This window comes from Scyliorhinus torazame, unplaced genomic scaffold (genome assembly GCF_047496885.1).
Source record: "Scyliorhinus torazame isolate Kashiwa2021f unplaced genomic scaffold, sScyTor2.1 scaffold_1360, whole genome shotgun sequence".
Classification (NCBI taxonomy): Eukaryota; Metazoa; Chordata; class Chondrichthyes; order Carcharhiniformes; family Scyliorhinidae; genus Scyliorhinus; species Scyliorhinus torazame.
Genome location: NW_027309087.1, coordinates 23,584 through 46,851, shown reverse-complemented (window position 1 = coordinate 46,851; position 23,268 = coordinate 23,584). Strand labels below are relative to the sequence as shown.

At 57.0% G+C, this 23,268-nt stretch overlaps 1 protein-coding gene across 1 annotated transcript in view; it reads left to right on the top strand.

The window, feature by feature from the left end:
• The window catches only part of LOC140407234 (ras GTPase-activating-like protein IQGAP1), a gene marked incomplete at its 3' end in the record, with an annotated part of 46,538 nt that overhangs the window by 940 nt on the left and 22,330 nt on the right, over positions 1–23,268 (top strand). The window contains exons 2-8 of the mRNA XM_072494875.1: positions 3,426–3,509; positions 5,103–5,174; positions 16,324–16,393; positions 17,851–18,059; positions 19,333–19,485; positions 21,269–21,432; positions 22,856–23,080. Coding sequence (XP_072350976.1) covers positions 3,426–3,509; positions 5,103–5,174; positions 16,324–16,393; positions 17,851–18,059; positions 19,333–19,485; positions 21,269–21,432; positions 22,856–23,080 — 977 coding nt within the window. The remainder of the gene's footprint in view (positions 1–3,425; positions 3,510–5,102; positions 5,175–16,323; positions 16,394–17,850; positions 18,060–19,332; positions 19,486–21,268; positions 21,433–22,855; positions 23,081–23,268) is intronic.

Genomic DNA, 23,268 nt, shown 5'->3' with positions numbered 1-23,268 from the left:
TCTCTTCAGCCCTTGTTTTCAGTTTGTGGCTTGTATTCGGGGCATCTGTATCTTCAGGATTACAGCCCCCACAGGATTTCTGGAGAGAGAGAGATAGCACTCACCGCAGCGTTCCGGAGAGAGTTAGCTGGGTCTTTTCTCTACTGCCAGAAGCAAAACTGAAACCATGGGACTTTAAAAAGCTTACCAGTGGGATAAGATCCAATCACCACCCGTTACCAGGCAGAGCACGGCCTTTTGGGCCAATTCATTCACCACCGGTCAATCCATCGGAACCGAGTCCCAACCCATCTCTCGCGCTGGTGCCTAAAGGTCTGCAGCTCCCTGTTTAAAACCAGCCAGTGACCTCTCCTTAAACTTCCGGATTCTTCAGCTTACCCTTAAAGTCACGTGTCCATTGATCATCCGTGGATCAAAATAAGAACGGCAAGTTGGAAAAAAAGGTCCACTGTGTTAGTGCCGGATCTTTGCAAGAGCTATTCGATTGACCCCCCCCCCCTGCATGTTTCCCCCACACCCTTTTGAGTGCTTGTCCAGGTTCTCCTTTGAATGTTACGTTTAATTTGCCCCCACGTTGGACATGTGGCAGTCAAGTTGTGCACAACAAGTTAGCACAAACGCCAATGAGATAACTATTTGTAGTGTTGTTGGCTGAACGATAAAATATTGGGAAGGACTCTCCTGCTCTTCTAAGTAGTTCTCTCTAACGCTCCCCATCAAAGCGTATCTTCCGCCTTCTTTCTTGAGTGCTAGTTTGTGTGACTTTCCAGGATTTATGAACACAATACAATTTGTAATTAGAGCTCGTGCACAATCCTCTCTGACAGTTGATTGGTTAGATAGCTGCATGATCAGCTGTTGGTTGGCTCACATATTCCCAAGTTGCCGTCTACTGGCTTAGCCACGAAAGGACCTCTTCCCGTCCCGCTGTGGGCCACGAAAGGACCTCTTCCCGTCCCGCTGTGGGCCACGAAAGGACCTCTTCCTGTCCCGCTGTGGTTGATCTCCACAGTTTGCTGTGATTGACCATTCTGTTCAATTCAGCAGCATCACTGCAATTAACAAGCATGGATGTAATTTAGCAAGTATCGCACCCATCCAGTTTCCACGTGACAAACACTGCTCTGAGCACCTCAACAGTTGTTAACCTTTTCCTTGCTGGTGAAACTCTCAATGATGCACCGCTACATCCATGCTGTCCCACCCAGCCACGGCTAACACCCAAGGTAGCAGAGGGTAGAGAAATAGTGACTTGATGTTGATGGCAAAGTGGTTTGACGCATTGACCTGGAGTCTAATCCAGCACAAACTGATGTGTTTGCCAGTGAATAGCACAAATGGTCATGTTATGGGCGAGGCGTTTTCAGAACCCCAAAATGTATCATGGAGTTCAACCAACCTCTCCCTTTAATGGATTTGTTGCTTTCCCGAGCACACGGCTTGTTCCCTAGGTGTGGGATTACAATTATGGACACGTGGATTTTTAAACACAAAACACTATTTATTCCATGAACTCAACTTAACAGGGCAGCACGGTAGCATTGTGGATAGCACAATTGCTTCACAGCTCCAGGGTCCCAGGTTCGAATCCGGCTTGGGTCACTGTCTGTGCGGAGTCTGCACATCCTCCCCGTGTGTGCGTGGGTTTTTTCCGGGTGCTCCGGTTTCCTCCCACAGTCCAAAGATGTGCAGGTTAGGTGGATTGGCCATGTTAAATTGGCCTTAGCGTCCAAAATTGCCCTTCGTGTTGGGTGGGGTTACTAGGCTATGGGGATAGGGTGGAGGTGTTAACCTTGGGTGGGGTGCTCTTTCCAAGAGCTGGTGCAGACTCGATGGGCCGAATGGCCTCCTTCTGCACTGTACATTCTATGATGATCTATGATTAACATCTTAAATAAACATTGGATCTCTTAACACCCCTTACTTCAAAGATAACTCAGAAAATATTGCAACAGTAAATAATTCATTCATTTCATTTCATTTTTCATTTCAATTCCTCAAAATGTTTGTTCAATCTTCCAATAGACTTGACACCTTTAAACAGAATCACATCAGGTTAAAGGCTTTACAATTATGAGTATAAATCACCCAAATGATCCAGAGATAGTCTTTCATGGCAGAGATCCAGCTCACTGCAAAACACAGACACTCCCCAAGCTCTTTTCAAACTGCAAAACTAAACTGCAAAATGACTGACCCGACCTCCGCTCCACCCACTCTCTGACATCACTGTTTTCTTAAAGGTACATTGCTTAAACATCCATGTCTTAAAGGTACCCTCCCATGACAGTCACCAAATAGGACCTCTTACTAGCAGAGGCCTTTTATCTGGCTATGTTCTTTCTGAGACCTTCCAATGGCAACGGCATTTCCAGGTTGCCCTGTGAACCACTTCAGGCAGACGTTATTCTTGACATGTCAGCATCACTGATGAGACTAGCATTAATTGCCCCTGGAGATGGTGGTGGACCTTTTTCTTAAACTGTTGCAGTCCATGCGGTGAAGGTGTTTTCACTGTGCTGTTAGGTGGGGTCTTTGAGGATTTTGACCCCAGCGACAGTGAAGGAACGGCCGATATATTCCCGAGTCGGGATGGCGAGCGGCTCGGAGGGGAACTTGCAGGTGGGGGTGTTCCCCATGTGTCTGCTGCCCTCTCGTCCTTCTAGATGGTAGAGGTGGCGGGTTTGGAAGGTGCTTTGGAAAGATCCTCGGCGAGTGGCCGCGGTGCGTCTTGTAGACGGTGCACACGGCTGCCGCTGTGCATCGGGGGGGGGAGGGGGGGGAGTGAATGTCGGTTGTTAGCGTGTTGATCGAGCGGGGCTGCTTTGTCCTGGATGGTGTTGAGCTTCTCGAGTGTTGTTGGGAGCCGTGCTCAGCCAGGAAGTGGAGAGTCTCCCATCGCACTCCTGACTTGTGTCCTTGTAGATGGTGGACAGGCTTTGTGGGGAGTCAGGAGGTGAGTTTCTCTCCGCAGGATTCCCAGCCTCTGACCTGCTCTGGTAACCGCAGTATTTATATGGCTGGGTCCAGTTCAGTTTCTGATCTATGGAACGCCCAGGATGTTGAATAGCCTCCTTCTGTACACTCATCCTGGAGCAAGCACTGACACATGAAAAGTGTTCTTGTCATTTTGAGTTAATAGATGAGTCCACTCTTGGAATAACAGCCTGTCCCTTAAGACACATAGCGTTGCAACAGCAGCTGTGCATCAGTGTACCAACATGTTCCTGTAATTCATTGGCAATAAACAGTCCGGTGCCACTGCATTCAGCTTCATGGAATAATTACTTCACAATACATATCCTTCCTCTTGCTGCCATATATTAAAATTTCCGAAGTTTGAGCTAAGCGAGCTTAAAATTCACACTCTTATGATGAATGATAGCTGTGAAGGAAGTAATATTTGGCTATGTTTTATCTTTCAGTCACACTGGAGAGGTTACAGACAGCGGAGTGATTACCAGAAGAGGCTTTATCACCTTCGAGACAACACCGATGCTGTAATTAAGGTGCAGACCACTTAGCTCTGGCCTCCTCGTGTCATATAAAATTAATTATAATGAAGCAAGTCTGGTGTAAAGAACGTGTTCAATATTTAAAGATCCTTCAGTGGCTCGTTGAGAGTCTTTTATTCCGTAAGAGCCTCACCGACCAGGTGGGAGCCAGCGAGTGTCGCTGCGTTGGGGAGCCGGGCTGTGGCAGTGGGATCTCTCTCCTCCTTGCTGCATGGTGAATCGCGTCTGGAACCCGCTCTGGCGTGGAGATCTGATGGGGTTGGGGCTTGAGCGTTCCGTTGATCCCCGAGATTGCTGCCGTCGGGAGTCTTAAACTCCCGGCGGGGTCGCCCCGTGACTGTATGGTCGGAGGGAAAAAATTCTGACCAAGCACAGTCCGAAACGAGTCCTCAGCGGTGGGGTCAGGTGGGAGATACTCGCATATTGTCACCGGTTGCAATGTCGCCTAAAGGCTGCAGCAGCAGGGAGAGCCCCAGTCGACGAGGTTCCCCTGCCGCTGAACTGGACTTGCCGTCTGTTAAGGACCTTGTGTCTGCTGATGTGCAACGGCACACCACATTAAAATATGTCCCGCGCTGGCGCCTACCTCGAGAAAACCCAACATTTATACACTCACAATTGCTCGCTTGGCGATGTCAAGCCGGGTTGTGGTGGGGGGGTGGGTGGAATAAGAGCCAGAAACTGGGCAAGGAGATTTGATGGAATCTTAGTAGAGGTCAGAAGGTGCTTACCAATCTCGAGACTGCACAGCCAGCACTTTGAACCATGATCAATTCTTGCAGGGTAAATCTGAATTTGAGGTCTTTCTAGAGGGCCCGTATGTTTAGGAAGCTATGAGAGTTGACCGTACGTGTGATCTGGCAGTCCGAGTGGAAAGCACTGGAATAAGTGGCTGATTGTGTTTATATTTATATATATATATATATAAATTATATATATATATATATATAAAAAAGAGGGAGCAAAGAGAGCCTCCATTGGGCTTTTCTGCAGGAATTGATTGTTAAGTTATGTTGAAGACGACTGGTCTGGGCCTGGATGATGACACACAGCTTTGCGAGCCTTCACGAATGTCATTCCCCCCAATGGCATTCTCATGGGAAGCTCCTGCTGGGAGGCGGTCGTTGGGAAAGAAATTTGCTCCACTTCTAAACTTTTATCGTTCAACGTTTTCTTGAAGAAAAGAGCGGCGTTTTAAAGCCAGACTGGGGTTACTCGAGCACGAGAACAATTGCCATGTCGCTGTGAAAAGGTGGGCGAGTAGGGCTGCCTGAATCGGTCTTGCAAAAGGGCTGGCATGGGCTGAATGGCCTCCCTTCACCGTTCGGCTGAAGGGTGTCAAAAGAAAATCCACACTTCCTGGTTTCCCGCCATTTGCTCCTAAACCTCGCCCAGACCAAAACACGAGAACTGGCGGCGCAACCAGATGCCACGAAAATAACAAAACCGGCGTAATGCATATACCCCGGAGAGTTACTCTGGCTGACCGTAGCCACCCCTGCCCCCGGATGTCGCTTGCCCAGGTGCTCGTATTTTGCCTGCCTTGTTTTTCATGTTTAATTTAGAGGGGAAAACGTTATTTTCCAGATTCAGTCCTGGGTGCGGATGTGGCAGGCACGGAAGAGATACAGGGCAAGACTGCGGCACTTCAAGAGCAATGTAAGTTTGACCGAATCATGTATGCATCAGCCGAGCCGAGAAAGATGTCAGAAGTTGGAAACTTGACCACAGCAATTCAGATGAAGAGCCACACCCGATTTGCCCTCTTCTTCGACCTGTGTATTATTTAATTTGCCTTCACTGGCAGCCTCCTATCTCGCCCTCCAAAGCCCCACTACCCGTCTCCTGACTTGCTACATGGCCCATTTTCCCCATTGCCCCTGTGCTCGCTGTTCTACCTTGGCTGTCGCTCCACTATCGAGTCCAATTTATAAAGCTTGTCCTTGGTTTTCGATCCCTTTATGGCTCTTGCTCCTCCCGATCTTATTTACCCTCCTCCAAACCTCCGAGGCTCTCTCAATTCTGTCCTCCTCTTCCAGTCCTGATTTTAACCCCCTGCGCCGCTGTCGGCCACGCCGTCAGCCACTGTGGGGGGGGGTTGGGTTGCCGAGCCCGAGCCCTGGAATTCCTTCTCTTAATCTCCCTGCCCCTCTCTGCATCTTTAGGCCAACCTGAAGAACCACTGAAGGATCTTAAAACCAACCTCTTTGACCAATGTCAACTGCTTTAATATCTCTCTGGCCTTCTCTGCCATGACGGCATTCAAACCTGGATCCCCAGTGCCGATACCACCTCGCCACTGCCTCCCCTATCCTTGTTCACACTAAGCAGGAGGACGTACTGCTTTATTACAGGTTATTATGGCTCAAGGTCATTCCAAACACAGTTTATGCTTGGAGAACGCATTTGGAGCGGCCTCTCGGTGCGGAGTGGCCTCACACTTTGGATTACGTTTCTGTGAAGTACTGAAGGGCATGTCACCACTTTTTAAGTTTCTGTGCTAACGTACTGTCCGGTCTAAGTGTACCCACGAAGCTGAAAGTTAAATGCAGCCGCTGAGCTAAGTGCAGCTCGTTGAAGCCCACAACACAACGCTAATGGCTGCTTTAAGCTCGACTTTCCCTGGGAGGGGTGGGAATCTGTAACCTTTTTTCATATTTTCCAATTGAGTGGCAATTTAGCGCGGCCGATCCACCTACCATGCACATCTTGGGTCTTGCCCCCACAACCCAATGTAGACACGGACAGTGGGCCAAGGTGGAACCCTAATCCTCAGCGGCGTGAGGCAGCAGTGCTAACCACCGTGGGGGCCGAGATCGAACCTGGATCCTCGGTGCTGTGAGGCAGCAGTCCTATTCACCGTGGGGACCGGGATCGAACCCGGGTCCCGGTGCTGTGAGGCAGCAGTGCTAACCACCGTGGGGACTGGGATCGGTACCGGGTCCCGGTGCTGTGAGGCAGCAGTGCTAACCACCGTGGGGACCTGGATCGGAACCGGGTCCCGGTGCTGTGAGGCAGCAGTGCTAACCACCGTGGGGACCGGGATCGAACCCGGGTCCTCGGCGCCGTGAGGCAGCAGTGCGAACCACCGTGGGGACCGGGATCGAACCCGGGTCCTCGGCGCGTGAGGCAGCAGTGCTAACCACCGTGGGTACTGGGATCGAATCCGGGTCCTCGGCTCAGTGAGGCAGCAGTGCTAATCACCGTGGGGACCGGGATCGAACCCGGGTCCTCGGTGCTGTGAGGCAGCAGTGCTAACCACCGTGGGGACCGGGATCGAACCCGGGTCCTCGGTGCTGTGAGGCAGCAGTGCTAACCACCGTGGGGACCGGGATCGAACAAGGGTCCTCGGCCCGTGAGGCAGCAGTGCTAACCACCGTGGAGGCCGGGATCGAACCCGGGTCCTCGGTGCTGTGAGGCAGCAGTGCTAATCACCGTGGGGACCGGGATCGAACCCGGGTCCTCGGCGCGTGAGGCAGCAGTGCTAACCACCGTGGGGACTGGGATCGGAACCGGGTCCCGGTGCTGTGAGGCAGCAGTGCTAACCACCGTGGAGACCGGGATCGAACCCGGGTCCTTGGCGCGTGAGGCAGCAGTGCTAACCACCGTGGGGACTGGGATCGGAACCGGGTCCCGGTGCTGTGAGGCAGCAGTGCTAACCACAGTGGGGACCGGGATCGAACCCGGGTCCTCGGCGCGTGAGGCAGCAGTGCTAACCACCGTGGGGACTGGGATCGGAACCGGGTCCCGGTGCTGTGAGGCAGCAGTGCTAACCACCGTGGAGACCGGGATCGAACCCGGGTCCTTGGCGCGTGAGGCAGCAGTGCTAATCACCGTGGGGACCGGGATCGAACCCGGGTCCTCGGTGCTGTGAGGCAGCAGTGCTAACCACCGTGGGGACCGGGATCGAACCCGGGTCCTCGGTGCTGTGAGGCAGCAGTGCTAACCACCGTGGGGACCGGATCGAACCCGGGTCCTCTATGCTGTGCGGCAGCAGTGCTAACCACCGTGGGGACCGGATCGAACCCGGGTCCTGGGCTCGGTGAGGCAGTAGTGCTTACCACCGTGGGGTCCGGGATCGAACCCGGGTCCTCGGTGCTGTGAGGCAGCAGTGCTAACCACCGTGGAGGCCGGGATCGAACCCGGGTCCTCGGTGCTGTGAGGCAGCAGTGCTAACCACCGTGGAGGCCGGGATCGAACCCGGGTCCTCGGCGCGTGAGGCAGCAGTGCTAACCACCGTGGGTACCGGGCTTCGAACCCCGGTCCTCGGCTCAGTGGGCAGCAGTGATAACCACCGTGGGGACCGGGAACGAAACCGGGTACTCTGCGCGTGAGGCAGCAGTGCTAACCACCGTGGGGACCGGGATCGAACCCGGGTCCTCGGTGCTGTGATGCATCAGTGCTAACCACCGTGGGGACCGGGATCGAACCCGGGTCCTCGGTGCTGTGATGCAGCAGTGCTAACCACCGTGGGGACCGGGATCGAACCCGGGTCCTCGGTGCTGTGAGGCAGCAGTGCTAACCACCGTGGAGGCCGGGATCTGAACCGGGTCCCGGTGCTGTGAGGCAGCAGTGCTAACCACCGTGGGGACCGGGATAGAACCCGGGTCCTCGGTGCTGTGAGGCAGCAGTGCTAACCACCGTGGAGGCCGGGATCGAACCCGGGTCCTCGGTGCTGTGATGCAGCAGTGCTAACCACCGTGGGGACCGGGATCGAACCCGGGTCCTCGGTGCTGTGATGCAGCAGTGCTAACCACCGTGGGGACTGGGATCGAACCCGGGTCCTCGGCGCGTGAGGCAGCAGTGCTAACCACCGTGGAGGCCGGGATCGAACCCGGGTCCTCGGTGCTGTGATGCAGCAGTGCTAACCACCGTGGGGACCGGGATCGATCCCGGGTCCTCGGTGCTGTGAGGCAGCAGTCCTAATCACCGTGGGGACTGGGATCGGAACCGGGTCCCGGTGCTGTGAGGCAGCAGTGCTAACCACCGTGGAGGCCGGGATCTGAACCGGGTCCCGGTGCTGTGAGGCAGCAGTGCCAACCACCGTGGGGACCGGGATAGAACCCGGGTCCTCGGTGCTGTGAGGCAGCAGTGCTAACCACCGTGGAGGCCGCGATCTGAACCGGGTCCCGGTGCTGTGAGGCAGCAGTGCTAACCACCGTGGAGACCGGAATCGAACCCGGGCCCCGGTGCTGTGAGGCAGCAGTGCTAACCACCGTGGGGTTCGGAACCGGGTCCCGGTGCTGTGAGGCAGCAGTGCTAACCACCGTGGGGATCGGAACCGGGTCCTGGTGCTGTGAGGCAGCAGTGCTAACCACCGTGGGGACCGGGATCGAACCCGGGTCCTCGGCGCGTGAGGCAGCAGTGCTAACCACCGTGGGGACCGGGATCGAACCCGGGTCCTCGGCGCGTGAGGCAGCAGTGCTAATCACCGTGGGGACCGGGATCGGAACCGGGTCCCGGTGCTGTGAGGCAGCAGTGCTAATCACCGTGGGGACCGGGATCGAACCCGGGTCCTCGGTGCTGTGAGGCAGCAGTGCTAATCACCGTGGGGACCGGGATCGAACCCGGGTCCTCGGTGCTGTGAGGCAGCAGTGCTAATCACCGTGGGGACCCGGATCGGAACCGGGTCCCGGTGCTGTGATGCAGCAGTGCTAACCGCCGTGGGGGCCGGGATCGAACCCGGGTCCTGGTGCTGTGAGGCAGCAGTGCTAACCACCGTGGGGGCCGGGATCGAACCTGGGTCCTCGGTGCTGTGAGGCAGCAGTGCTAATCACCGTGGGGACCGGGATCGAACCCGGGTCCTCGGTGCTGTGAGGCAGCAGTGCTAATCACCGTGGGGACCGGGATCGGAACCGGGTCCCGGTGCTGTGATGCAGCAGTGCTAACCGCCGTGGCGACTGGGATCGGAACCGGGTCCTCGGTGCTGTGAGGCAGCAGTGCTAACCACCGTGGGGACCGGGATCGAACCCGGGTCCTCGGTGCTGTGAGGCAGCAGTGCTAATCACCGTGGGGACCGGGATCGAACCCGGGTCCTCGGCGCGTGAGGCAGCAGTGCTAATCACCGTGGGGACCGGGATCGAGCCCGAGTCCTCGGCGCCGTGAGGCAGCAGTGCTAACCACCGTGGGGTCCGGGATCGAACCCGGGTCCCGGTGCTGAGAGGCAGCAGTCCTAATCACCGTGGGGACTGGGATCGGAACTGGGTCCCGGTGCTGTGAGGCAGCAGTGCTAACCACCGTGGGGACCGGGATCGAACCCGGGTCCTCGGTGCTGTGAGGCAGCAGTGCTAACCACCGTGGGGACCGGGATCGAACCCAGGTCCTCGGCGCGTGAGGCAGCAGTGCTAACCACCGTGGAGGCCGGGATCGAACCCGGGTCCTCGGCGCGTGAGGCAGTAGTGCTAACCACCGTGGAGGCCGGGATCGAACCCGGGTCCTCGGCGCGTGAGGCAGCAGTGCTAACCATCGTGGGGACCCGGATCGGAACCGGGTCCCGGTGCTGTGATGCAGCAGTGCTAACCACCGTGGAGGCCGGGATCGAACCCGGGTCCTGGGCTCGGTGAGGCAGCAGTGCTAACCACAGTGGGGACCGGGATCGTACCCAGGCCCTCGGCTCAGTGAGGCAGCAGTGCTAACCACCGTGGAGGGCGGGATCGAACCCGGGTCCTCGGTGCTGTGAGGCAGCAGTGCTAACCACCGTGGGGACCGGGATCGAACCCGGGTCCCGGTGCTGTGAGGCAGCAGTGCTAACCACCGTGGAGGCCGGGATCGAACCCGGGTCCTCGGTGCTGTGAGGCAGCAGTGCTAACCACCGTGGGGACCGGGATCGTACCCAGGCCCTCGGCTCGGTGAGGCAGCAGTGCTAACCACCGTGGGGACCGGGATTGTACCCAGGCCCTCGGCTCAGTGAGGCAGCAGTGCTAACCACTGTGGAGGCCGGGAACAAACCCGGGTCCTCGGTGCCGTGAGGCAGCAGTGCTAATCACCGTGGGGGCCGGGGTCGAACCCGGGTCCTCGGCGCGTGAGGCAGCAGTGCTAACCACCGTGGGGACCGGGATAGAACCCGGGTCCTCGGCCCGTGAGGCAGCAGTGCTAACCACCGTGGAGGCCGGGATCGAACCCGGGTCCTCGGTGCTGTGAGGCAGCAGTGCTAATCACCGTGGGGACCGGGATCGAACCCGGGTCCTCGGCGCGTGAGGCAGCAGTGCTAACCACCGTGGGGACTGGGATCGGAACCGGGTCCCGGTGCTGTGAGGCAGCAGTGCTAACCACCGTGGAGACCGGGATCGAACCCGGGTCCTTGGCGCGTGAGGCAGCAGTGCTAACCACCGTGGGGACTGGGATCGGAACCGGGTCCCGGTGCTGTGAGGCAGCAGTGCTAACCACCGTGGGGACCGGGATCGAACCCGGGTCCTCGGCGCGTGAGGCAGCAGTGCTAACCACCGTGGGGACTGGGATCGGAACCGGGTCCCGGTGCTGTGAGGCAGCAGTGCTAACCACCGTGGAGACCGGGATCGAACCCGGGTCCTTGGCGCGTGAGGCAGCAGTGCTAATCACCGTGGGGACCGGGATCGAACCCGGGTCCTCGGCTCAGTGAGGCAGCAGTGCTAATCACCGTGGGGACCGGGATCGAACCCGGGTCCTCGGTGCTGTGAGGCAGCAGTGCTAACCACCGTGGGGACCGGGATCGAACCCGGGTCCTCGGTGCTGTGAGGCAGCAGTGCTAACCACCGTGGGGACCGGATCGAACCCGGGTCCTCGATGCTGTGCGGCAGCAGTGCTAACCACCGTGGGGACCGGATCGAACCTGGGCTCGGTGAGGCAGTAGTGCTTACCACCGTGGGGTCCGGGATCGAACCCGGGTCCTCGGTGCTGTGAGGCAGCAGTGCTAACCACCATGGGGACCGGGATCGAACCCGGGTCCTCGGCGCGTGAGGCAGCAGTGCTAACCACCGTGGGGTCCGGGATCGAACCCGGGTCCTCGGTGCTGTGAGGCAGCAGTGCTAACCACCGTGGAGGCCGGGATCGAACCCGGGTCCTCGGTGCTGTGAGGCAGCAGTGCTAACCACCGTGGAGGCCGGGATCGAACCCGGGTCCTCGGCGCGTGAGGCAGCAGTGCTAACCACCGTGGGTACCGGGCTTCGAACCCGGGTCCTCGGCTCAGTGGGCAGCAGTGCTAACCACCGTGGGGATCGGAACCGGGTCCCGGTGCTGTGAGGCAGCAGTGATAACCACCGTGGGGACCGGGAACGAACCCGGGTACTCGGCGCGTGAGGCAGCAGTGCTAACCACCGTGGGGACCGGGATCGAACCCGGGTCCTCGGTGCTGTGATGCATCAGTGCTAACCACCGTGGGGACCGGGATCGAACCCGGGTCCTCGATGCTGTGATGCAGCAGTGCTAACCACAGTGGGGACCGGGATCGAACCCGGGTCCTCGGTGCTGTGAGGCAGCAGTGCTAACCACCGTGGAGGCCGGGATCTGAACCGGGTCCCGGTGCTGTGAGGCAGCAGTGCTAACCACCGTGGAGGCCGGGATCTTAACCGGGTCCCGGTGCTGTGAGGCAGCAGTGCTAACCACCGTGGGGACCGGGATAGAACCCGGGTCCTCGGTGCTGTGAGGCAGCAGTGCTAACCACCGTGGAGGCCGGGATCGAACCCGGGTCCTCGGTGCTGTGATGCAGCAGTGCTAACCACCGTGGGGACCGGGATCGAACCCGGGTCCTCGGTGCTGTGATGCAGCAGTGCTAACCACCGTGGGGACTGGGATCGAACCCGGGTCCTCGGTGCGTGAGGCAGCAGTGCTAACCACCGTGGAGGCCGGGATCGAACCCGGGTCCTCGGTGCTGTGATGCAGCAGTGCTAACCACCGTGGGGACCGGGATCGATCCCGGGTCCTCGGTGCTGTGAGGCAGCAGTCCTAATCACCGTGGGGACTGGGATCGGAACCGGGTCCCGGTGCTGTGAGGCAGCAGTGCTAACCACCGTGGGGACCGGGATAGAACCCGGGTCCTCGGTGCTGTGAGGCAGCAGTGCTAACCACCGTGGAGGCCGGGATCTGAACCGGGTCCCGGTGCTGTGAGGCAGCAGTGCTAACCACCGTGGGGACCGGAATCGAACCCGGGCCCCGGTGCTGTGAGGCAGCAGTGCTAACCACCGTGGGGACCGGGATCGAACCCGGGTCCTCGGCGCGTGAGGCAGCAGTGCTAACCACCGTGGGGACCGGGATCGAACCCGGGTCCTCGGCGCGTGAGGCAGCAGTGCTCACCACCGTGGAGGCCGGGGTCGAACCCGGGTCCCGGTGCTGAGAGGCAGCAGTGCTAACCACCGTGGGGGCCGGGGTCGAACTCGGGTCCTCGGCGCGTGAGGCAGTAGTGCTAACCACCGTGGGGACCGGGATTGAACCCGGGTCCTCGGCGCGTGAGGCAGCAGTGCTAATCACCGTGGGGACCGGGATCGAACTCGGGTCCTCGGCGCGTGAGGCAGCAGTGCTAACCACCGTGGGGACCGGGATCGAACCCGGGTCCTCGGTGCTGTGAGGCAGCAGTGCTAACCACTGTGGAGGCCGGGCTCTAACCCGGGTCCTCGGCGCGTGAGGCAGCAGTGCTAATCACCGTGGGTACCGGGATCGAACCCGGGTCCTCGGCGCGTGAGGCAGCAGTGCTAATCACCGTGGGGACCGGGATCGAACTCGGGTCCTCGGCGCGTGAGGCAGCAGTGCTAACCACCGTGGGGACCGGGATCGAACCCGGGTCCTCGGTGCTGTGAGGCAGCAGTGCTAACCACCGTGGAGGCCGGGCTCTAACCCGGGTCCTCGGCGCGTGAGGCAGCAGTGCTAATCACCGTGGGGACCGGGATCGAACCCGGGTCCTCGGCGCGTGAGGCAGCAGTGCTAACCACCATGGAGGCCGGGATCGAACCCGGGTCCTCGGCGCGTGAGGCAGCAGTGCTAACCACCGTGGGGACCGGGATCGAACCCGGGTCCTCGGCTCCGTGAGGCAGCAGTGCTAATCACCGTGGGGACCGGGATCGAACCCGGGTCCTCGGTGCTGTGAGGCAGCAGTGCTAACCACCGAGGGGTCCGGGATCGAACCCGGGTCCTCGGTGCTGTGAGGCAGCAATCCTAATCACCGTGGGGACTGGGATCGGAACCGGGTCCCGGTGCTGTGAGGCAGTAGTGCTAATCACCGTGGGGACCGGGATCGAACCCGGGTCCTCTGCGCGTGAGGTAGCAGTGCTAACCACCGTGGGGATCGGAACCGGGTCCCGGTGCTGTGAGGCAGCAGTGCTAACCACCGTGGGGACCGGGATCGAACCCGGGTCCTCGGCTCAGTGAGGCAGCAGTGCTAACCACCGTGGGGATCGGAACCGGGTCCCGGTGCTGTGAGGCAGCAGTGCTAACCACCGTGGGGATCGGAACCGGGTCCTGGTGCTGTGAGGCAGCAGTGCTAACCACCGTGGGGACCGGGATCGAACCCGGGTCCTCGGCGCGTGAGGCAGCAGTGCTAACCACCGTGGGGACCGGGATCGAACCCGGGTCCTCGGCGCGTGAGGCAGCAGTGCTAATCACCGTGGGGACCGGGATCGGAACCGGGTCCCGGTGCTGTGAGGCAGCAGTGCTAATCACCGTGGGGACCGGGATCGAACCCGGGTCCTCGGTGCTGTGAGGCAGCAGTGCTAATCACCGTGGGGACCGGGATCGAACCCGGGTCCTCGGTGCTGTGAGGCAGCAGTGCTAATCACCGTGGGGACCCGGATCGGAACCGGGTCCCGGTGCTGTGATGCAGCAGTGCTAACCGCCGTGGGGGCCGGGATCGAACCCGGGTCCTGGTGCTGTGAGGCAGCAGTGCTAACCACCGTGGGGGCCGGGATCGAACCTGGGTCCTCGGTGCTGTGAGGCAGCAGTGCTAATCACCGTGGGGACCGGGATCGAACCCGGGTCCTCGGTGCTGTGAGGCAGCAGTGCTAATCACCGTGGGGACCGGGATCGGAACCGGGTCCCGGTGCTGTGATGCAGCAGTGCTAACCGCCGTGGCGACTGGGATCGGAACCGGGTCCTCGGTGCTGTGAGGCAGCAGTGCTAACCACCGTGGGGACCGGGATCGAACCCGGGTCCTCGGTGCTGTGAGGCAGCAGTGCTAATCACCGTGGGGACCGGGATCGAACCCGGGTCCTCGGCGCGTGAGGCAGCAGTGCTAATCACCGTGGGGACCGGGATCGAGCCCGAGTCCTCGGCGCCGTGAGGCAGCAGTGCTAACCACCGTGGGGTCCGGGATCGAACCCGGGTCCCGGTGCTGAGAGGCAGCAGTCCTAATCACCGTGGGGACTGGGATCGGAACTGGGTCCCGGTGCTGTGAGGCAGCAGTGCTAACCACCGTGGGGACCGGGATCGAACCCGGGTCCTCGGTGCTGTGAGGCAGCAGTGCTAACCACCGTGGGGACCGGGATCGAACCCAGGTCCTCGGCGCGTGAGGCAGCAGTGCTAACCACCGTGGAGGCCGGGATCGAACCCGGGTCCTCGGCGCGTGAGGCAGTAGTGCTAACCACCGTGGAGGCCGGGATCGAACCCGGGTCCTCGGCGCGTGAGGCAGCAGTGCTAACCATCGTGGGGACCCGGATCGGAACTGGGTCCCGGTGCTGTGATGCAGCAGTGCTAACCACCGTGGAGGCCGGGATCGAACCCGGGTCCTGGGCTCGGTGAGGCAGCAGTGCTAACCACCGTGGGGACCGGGATCGTACCCAGGCCCTCGGCTCAGTGAGGCAGCAGTGCTAACCACCGTGGAGGGCGGGATCGAACCCGGGTCCTCGGTGCTGTGAGGCAGCAGTGCTAACCACCGTGGGGACCGGGATCGAACCCGGGTCCCGGTGCTGTGAGGCAGCAGTGCTAACCACCGTGGAGGCCGGGATCGAACCCGGGTCCTCGGTGCTGTGAGGCAGCAGTGCTAACCACCGTGGGGACCGGGATCGAACCCGGGTCCCGGTGCTGTGAGGCAGCAGTGCTAATCACCGTGGGGACCGGGATCGTACCCAGGCCCTCGGCTCGGTGAGGCAGCAGTGCTAACCACCGTGGGGACCGGGATTGTACCCAGGCCCTCGGCTCAGTGAGGCAGCAGTGCTAACCACTGTGGAGGCCGGGAACAAACCCGGGTCCTTGGTGCCGTGAGGCAGCAGTGCTAATCACCGTGGGGGCCGGGGTCGAACCCGGGTCCTCGGTGCCGTGAGGCAGCAGTGCTAATCACCGTGGGGACCGGGATCGAACCTGGGTCCTCGGCGCCGTGAGGCAGCAGTGCTAACCACCGTGCCGCCCCTGGAAATTTGTAACCATGTACCGCCTGTTGGAAGCCGAGCGCAGAGAAAGCACCGATTGTGGGAGGCCACAATCAAATTGGCCGAGATCTTGCCAAATGGCGGAGTCGGCTCAGCTCGAGGGTCTGAATGGCCGACTCCAAATCCCTGTGTCTGTGGTACGATTGGTTTCTGAATGCCTCCCCACCCAGTTACATCCTGTCTCGGAAATCCTGCATACCAAACGGGGCTGTGTATTCAGCAACGTGTCTTTTACAATCGGCGCTCACTGTTACCCGTCTCTCACCCGCTGACCACACATGTTTATTTTGGTGTTCTGCTCTGGCCTCATTCTTGTACAAGACTGGAACGGGTGCCATCTCGATTATTCACACAGTTCCCATGGGGAGGGGGAGGAGGAGGAGGAGATGATCCACTCCGAATATGGTCATGACAGATGTCTGTTCGACAAGCGCCCCAGTGATGTGGTTCTTGGAAAGTTTTAACAAGTTGTTTTCCTGCAGATTGCTGCGGTGGTGAAGATACAGGCGTTTGTAAGAGCAAACAAGGCCAGAGGAGACTACAGGCTGCTGGGTGAGTCATTTTTAAACCCAGCCATGTTGCCTCAATCACCCGCGGTTCTTTAGAGAACTGCGGTGGTTTCCTATCTGTAATCATTGACAGCTGGGGGACAAGGCTCCAGGTGCAAAGATACCATTCAACTTTCCAAATATCGCCTTGCTTCCAACTGCTCGGAGAGCTCCCAGCAGCCTGAAGCAGCAGCAACCTGAGTTGCGGGGAGCGGACAAACATTGTCCGCTTTGCAGGGGTTGGGAGAGCTCCTGCCTGCAGCCAGAAGGTTCGTCACCCGCACTGGGAATTGAGTAGGGGATCTGACGCCTCACTGACACCAGGGCACATGGCCCGTCAGGTGGGAACTGGCAACCCCGTGACGGGATTGGGAACGATCCCGGGTTTCCTCGCTATCCCGGCCAACAGGTCTGCCTTGTCCAATGGCGATTGTTGTTTGTGTGCATTTGCCCATGGGAGGCACAAGGCCGGTTACACTCTCTGCACTGCAGATGGCACCGAGATTGCAGGAGTTGCGGATAGTGATGAAGATTGTCAGAGAATACAACAGGATATAGAGAGGTGGCAAAATTGGGCAGAGAAATGGCAGATGGAATTTACCATGGACAAATGCGAGGTGATGCATTTTGGTAGATCCAATTCAGATGGGAGCTAGAAATTAAATGGCAGGACCATAGAGACACAGAGCGATCTGGGTGTGCAGGTCCACAGATCCTTAAAAGTGGCAGCACAGGTGGAAATGGTGGTAAAGAAAGCATATGGCATGGGAAGGGTTATTGGGTTATGGGGATAGGGTGGAAGTGAGGGCTTAAGTGGGTCTGTGCAGACTCGATGGGCCGAATGGCCTCCTTCTGCACTATGTACTTGCCTTCATAGGACGGGGTATCGAGTATAGAAGCTCAGATTATGTTACAGTTATATAGAACATTGGTTAGGCAGAACATTGGTTAGAGTGCAGAAAAGGTTTACCAGGATGTTGTCTGGCATGGAGGGTATTAGCTATGAGGAGAGATTGAATAAACTGGGATTGTTCTCCCGAGAGAGACGGAGGCTGGGGGGCGACCTGATAGAAGTTTATAAAATTATTAGGGGTACAGATAGGGTGAACAGTTGGAGGCTTTTTCCCAGGGCGGAAATGACAATTACAAGGGGGCATGTTTGAGGAGAGGGGGGGGAAAGGTTCAGTGGAGATGTGCGGGGGAAGTTTTTTACACAGAGGGTGGTGGTGGACTGGAATGCACGGCCAAGTGAGGTGGTTGAGGCAGATACGTCAGTGACCTTTGAGACTTATCTGGATAGGCACATGAACAGACGGGGTATACAGGATACAGGCGGTTGCTCTAGAAAGGGCACGTGATCGGTACAGGCTTGGAGGGCCGAAGGGCCTGTTCCTGTGCTGTGTTGTTCTTTGTTCACTTTGAGCTCTTGAATTTAAAAAGGAGAAAACTTGTGCTCTACAGTGCATGCCAAGAACCCTCCGCTGAGTGTGGTGCGCAAGTTTGCCCATCTCCTGGAGCACAGCGACCATGACTTCCGCGAGGAGTGGGAACTGATGCGGATGCGCGAAGAGGTGGTGCAGCACATCCGTTCCAGTCGACATCTGGAGCAGGGCCTCAACGTCATGGACATCAAGATCGGTCTGCTGGTGAAGAACCGGATCACCCTGCAGGTGAGGGGCTACCCGGCCTTTCGAGGTCGCTTTAAACTTCTCCCCGTCTCTCTGTTTCTATCCTGGGCCGTTTTCTGCTCCACCATTTGATACGGTCGTGGCTGGTCTGTCTTTGGCTGAACACTTGTGTCCCCATAAATATTTCATGTCCCTGTCTGTCAAAAATCCATCTGATTCATCTTCCAATTGATTCAATGATCCTCGAAAGTGCAGGGGACCGAAGGGGTGTTGGTGTGTACGCCCACCCATCCCGGAAGGCTGCAGGACGGGTAGATAAGGTGGTTAAGAAGGCCTATGGGATAATTGCCTTTATTGTCTGAGAATTTAAGAGTGGGGAGGTTACGACGGAGCTGTATAAAATGCTGGTGAGGCCACAGCTCGAGTACTGAGTTCTCGTCGCCACACTATAGGAAGGATGTGATTGCGCTGGAGAGGGTGCGGGGGAGATTCACCAGGATGCTGCCCTGGCTGGAGCGTTTCAGCTGCAAAGAGAGGCTGGCGTTGTTTCCCTTGGAGCAGAGAAGGCTGAGGTGGACAAAGCTATGACGGATAAGGGCGGGGGGGGAACCTCTTTAAAAACATTGATGCCTTTCGATGAGCACTTGAAATGCCACAGCAGACGAGGCTGCGGGCCAAGTGGCGGGGAATGGGGGAGACTGGGTAGGTGCTCGATGTCCGGCCTGAACACGATGCTGTTCGTTGCTGTTGAAACTCAATCTCCACTGCTCTCTGGGGGAGAGAATTTCAAAGACTGGCCACCTTATGAACTAAAAGAAAAGATCTCTTTTTGGTTCCGCCTCAAACGGGAGCCCCCTAATTTAAAAATCCGTCGCCACCACGGGCACCCGACAGACCCGATGATTGATGGGAAGAGAGTGTTGCATTTGGGTGGGGAAGGATAGGAATGGGGCGCAGCAGCAATGCTGGATAAAGAAGCTGCTAACTGTGAGTGAGGGGAAATGGGAGTCAGACTGGTGCTGGTGACTCTGAAGGGGCAAGCGGGGGGAGGGTATTACCGTCACACGCGGGCGTGAACACCCAAGGGCAAGAGTTCCGAGGAGGAGATTAATGGAATTGAGAGTGGGCCGAGCTACGTGGGAAATTGGTGCGGTGTTGGAGAAGGAAGCGGCGATGATGGGAACAGATACTTGCTTTTGGCCAAAGGCGTTGGCGCCGCGATTCCCTGTTCCCTCATTGGCATCTGGGCAGAGCGTGACCTCACTGGGCAAGAGCAGACTGGTCGTAGTAATGCATGGGTGCTGTTGTTCCGCAGGAGGTGGTCTCCCACTGCAAGAAGCTTACCAAGAAGAACAAGGGGCAGCTGTCGGATCTGATGGCGATCGACAAGCAGAAGGGGTTGAAGGCTCTCAGCAGAGAGAAGCGAGAGAAACTCGAAGCATATCAACACCTCTTCTACCTCCTGCAGGTAACCAGGTTCAGTCGCGACACTGTCTCCGCCTGTGTCTTTCCAGGCCAAAGGGCAGGTTCTTCTGGTCAAGTGGAACATACAAGACCAAATTTGACCAATCTGTGTTGGGTCACTCGGTTTAAGTGATATGGCGCCCAGGCAGGTAGGTGACCGCACAACACAGATCAGCTATGATCTGACTGAGGGCAGCACGGTGGTGCAGTGGTAGCACTGCAGTCTCACAGCGCTGAGGTCCCGGGTTCGATCCCGGCTCTGGGTCACTGTCCGTGTGGAGTTTGCACATTCTCCCCGTGTCTGCGTGGGTTTCACCCCACAGCACAAAGATGTGCAGGGTAGATAGATTGGACACACTAAATTGCCCCTTAATTGGGGGAGGGGGGGGGGGAATTGGGTACTCTAAATTTATCATTTTTAAAAAGGAGAGAAAAAAGCTGTGATCTGCCTGTATTGAGGGGCAGGTCTGAGCTGCTGAGTGATCTCTCCCTGTCTATTTGTTTTCCTCCCCTCTCTTTGCCCTCTTTCTCCCAAGACATCAAGACTGAAGTCGGTAACTTGTCTGTGGAAATCACACCCATAAAGACACCAGAGATACTGCTCTAGAAACATGTATCGAAAATAGGCCCCTCGAGCCTGCTCCACCATTCATTAGGATCATGTCTGATCAAGTTCAATACCCTGATCCCGCCTTCCCTCCATATCTATGTTCCTATCCCTTTATCCCCAAGAGCTATATCTAATTCCTTCTCGAAATTCCACAACGTTTTGGCCTCAACTACTTTCAGTGGGAGTGAATTCCACAGATTCACCGCTCTCTGGGTGAAGAAATGTCTCCTCACCTCAGTCCGAAAAGGTTTACCCCTGACCCTCAAACTATGACCCCTAGTTCTGGACTCCCCCGACCATCGGGAACATTCTTTCCGAATCTACCCTGTCCAATCCCGTTAGAATTTTATAAGTTTCTATGAGATCCCCTCTCACTCTTCTAAACTCCAATGAATATAATCCGAATCGACTTAGTCTCTCCTCATATGACAGGAATCAGTCTGGTAAACCTTCGCTGCACTCCCTCCATAGCAAGAATATCCTTCCTCCGAGAAGGACACCAAAACTGCCCACAATACTCCAGGTGCGGCCTCATCAATGCCCGATACAATTGCAGTAAAACATCTCTATTCCAATACTCCAGTCCTCTTTGGCCTGGGAGCGTGATCTACTTCGAAAGTATCTCGCTCACTTCTTACCCTCTTTCCCTGCAAAATACTTTGAGATGCCTCCAATGGTTTTTTATTTTTTATAAATTTAGAGTACCCAATTCATTTTTTCCAATTAAGGGACAATTTAGCGCGGCCAATCCACCTAACCTGCACATCTTTGGGTTGTGGGGGCAAAACCCACGCAGACACGGGGAGAATGTGCAAACTGCACACGGACAGTGACCCAGAGCCGGGATCGAACCCGGGACCTCGGCAACAGTGCTAACCACTGCGCCGCCGTGCTGCCTCATTGATGAGAATTTCAAAGTTGGAAATTGTTTTTTGAACTGGGATAAGGAATGGCTGATAAAGCTGTGGGCTCATCTACGCAAATTGGAATGTGAATTACTGATTGGCGGAAAAGTTAAATCTGGAGGGAGACTGAATAAGTCAAGTTCCCTCGGTTCTGATTGTAACTTTTGGGATCCAATATATTTTGTGGCGTTTCAGACGAGCTGACGATGAGGCAAAACTTGTTGAGGTTGAATCTCGCTGGTTTTTGACCGTGTTTCTTCTGCTCCTGACAGACGGAACCTGTCTACCTGGCCAAGCTGATTTTCCAGATGCCTCAGAACAGATCGACCAAGTTTATGGACTCTGTGATATTCTCCCTCTACAACTACGCGGCCAATCAGAGAGAGGGCTACCTGCTCCTGCGTCTATTCACCACCGCCCTTCGAGAGGAGATTAAGTACGTGAAGCCTGTGATGCGGGCTGGCATCCAGTTTCGCCTGGGGCAGTAGCCAACCAAGGCCTCGTCCAACAGGGCATTATTATTGGCGTGTTATTTGGCTCCACAGGCGTCGCATGCAGGCTTTGGTGCCGTCCTGCTTTCCTTGTCTGAGTAGAAGGAGGGGGTTGGTTACCGGACGATGGGCAGGATTGGGAACCCCTGCCTGGAGGTTCCCGGGGTGAGGAGAGAGTTTGACATAATCCCACATGGCCATGAAAATCGCTTATTGTCACAAGTAGGCTTCAATGAAGTTACTGTGAAAAGCCCCTAGTCACCACATTCCGGCGCCTGTTCGGGGAGGCTGGTACGGGAATCGAACCATGCTGCTGGCCTGCCTGGGTCTGCTTTCAAAGCCAGCAATTTAGCCCTTTGCTAAACAGCCCCAGATCGTGCTAAACAGCCCCATGATCAGCAAGCAGGTACAGGTCAGAGAGACTGAAGCCCTGGCCAGTGTGTATCCGAGCAGTGCTGTGCCTTTATGCACTGAGTCGTCAGCAATTTGGTTCCTTCTGTAGCAGCGACTGTTATGAATGAGAGCCCCATGCTGATTGTGTGTTTCCACGAGGCGTCAAGTGTTCGATATGAAACACGAGCAGCTTCATTGCTGTTGAGTGCCTCAAAAATGGAGACTCCTGACCTAACTAGCCCTGAGCGTCGAAACAAGGAGGGTTTATTGATTTGCTTTTCTGCAGATGTCTGTTTCCCACTTAATTCTGTGTGTCCCCTGAGCTTGTTTTCCAATGGCTGGGCAAGGCCAGCTGTGGGCTCATCTACGCAAATTGGAATGTGCGTATAGTGAATTAATTATTGGCGAAAAGGTTAAGTCTGGGGGGAAACTGAATAAGTCCAGTTACCTCGGTTCTGATTGTAACTCATGCAGCATTGGTTGTCATTGCACGGTGTAGCCAGGACCAGTTGGCGAAGCGCAGAGCGAGTATATTTCTGGCCAGACCTTCAGGGATACAGAGATTTCTGCATCCCTCTTTAAATCTGGCTTCTCGCACATCCCCAATCCCCTTCGCCCTGACATTGGTGACCATGCTTTCATCTGCCTGGGCCCTCCACTCTGGCTTTCCCTCCATCGCGCGCTCCTCGTTTTAAAATGCTCCTCAAAACCTATCTCTCTCTGCCCAGGGTTGTGGGCAAATGTCCTGGCATTTTCTCGTGTGGCTCCGTGTCACATTTTGTCTGATTACTTCCCTGTGAAGCACCTTGTGACCCTTCCTGTGTATTAACGGGAACATTTAAATGCAGGTTGTAATCAGCAGGATAACTTTGGGAAGTTGAGGGACTGTAATGATCTGTGTCCATCCACCCCGTTGTACAACCTGCTGTAATAAGTCTGGTTTCCTCTTTTTTTTTTTTTTCTTTGTTATTGCAGATCCAAGGTTGACCAGGTGCGTGAGATCGTCACGGGCAACCCCACAGTGACCAAGCTGGTGGTGAGCTTTTATCGCCACGTCCGGGGGCAGAATGCCCTGCGCGAGATCCTGGGGCCCGTCGTCAGGGAGGTGCTGCAGGATAAATCTCTCGGCATCAGGACCGACCCCATCGATGTTTACAAGAGCTGGGTGAACCAGATGGAGACCCAGACGGGGCAGCGAAGGTAAAGCTCGCCATGTCAGTGGCTGCATGTGCGGCCGGCGCAAGGCTGCACCGTTCTATTCCGGCCCAAGACGTGTGTCGAATCGGTGTCCGCGGTCATCAGGTGGCTGGTTCTCTGACCCGCGTTGCTGCTCTTTATAATTACACAGCTTCGGGTTGACCGTGTATTTGGCAAGTGATCTAGAAACA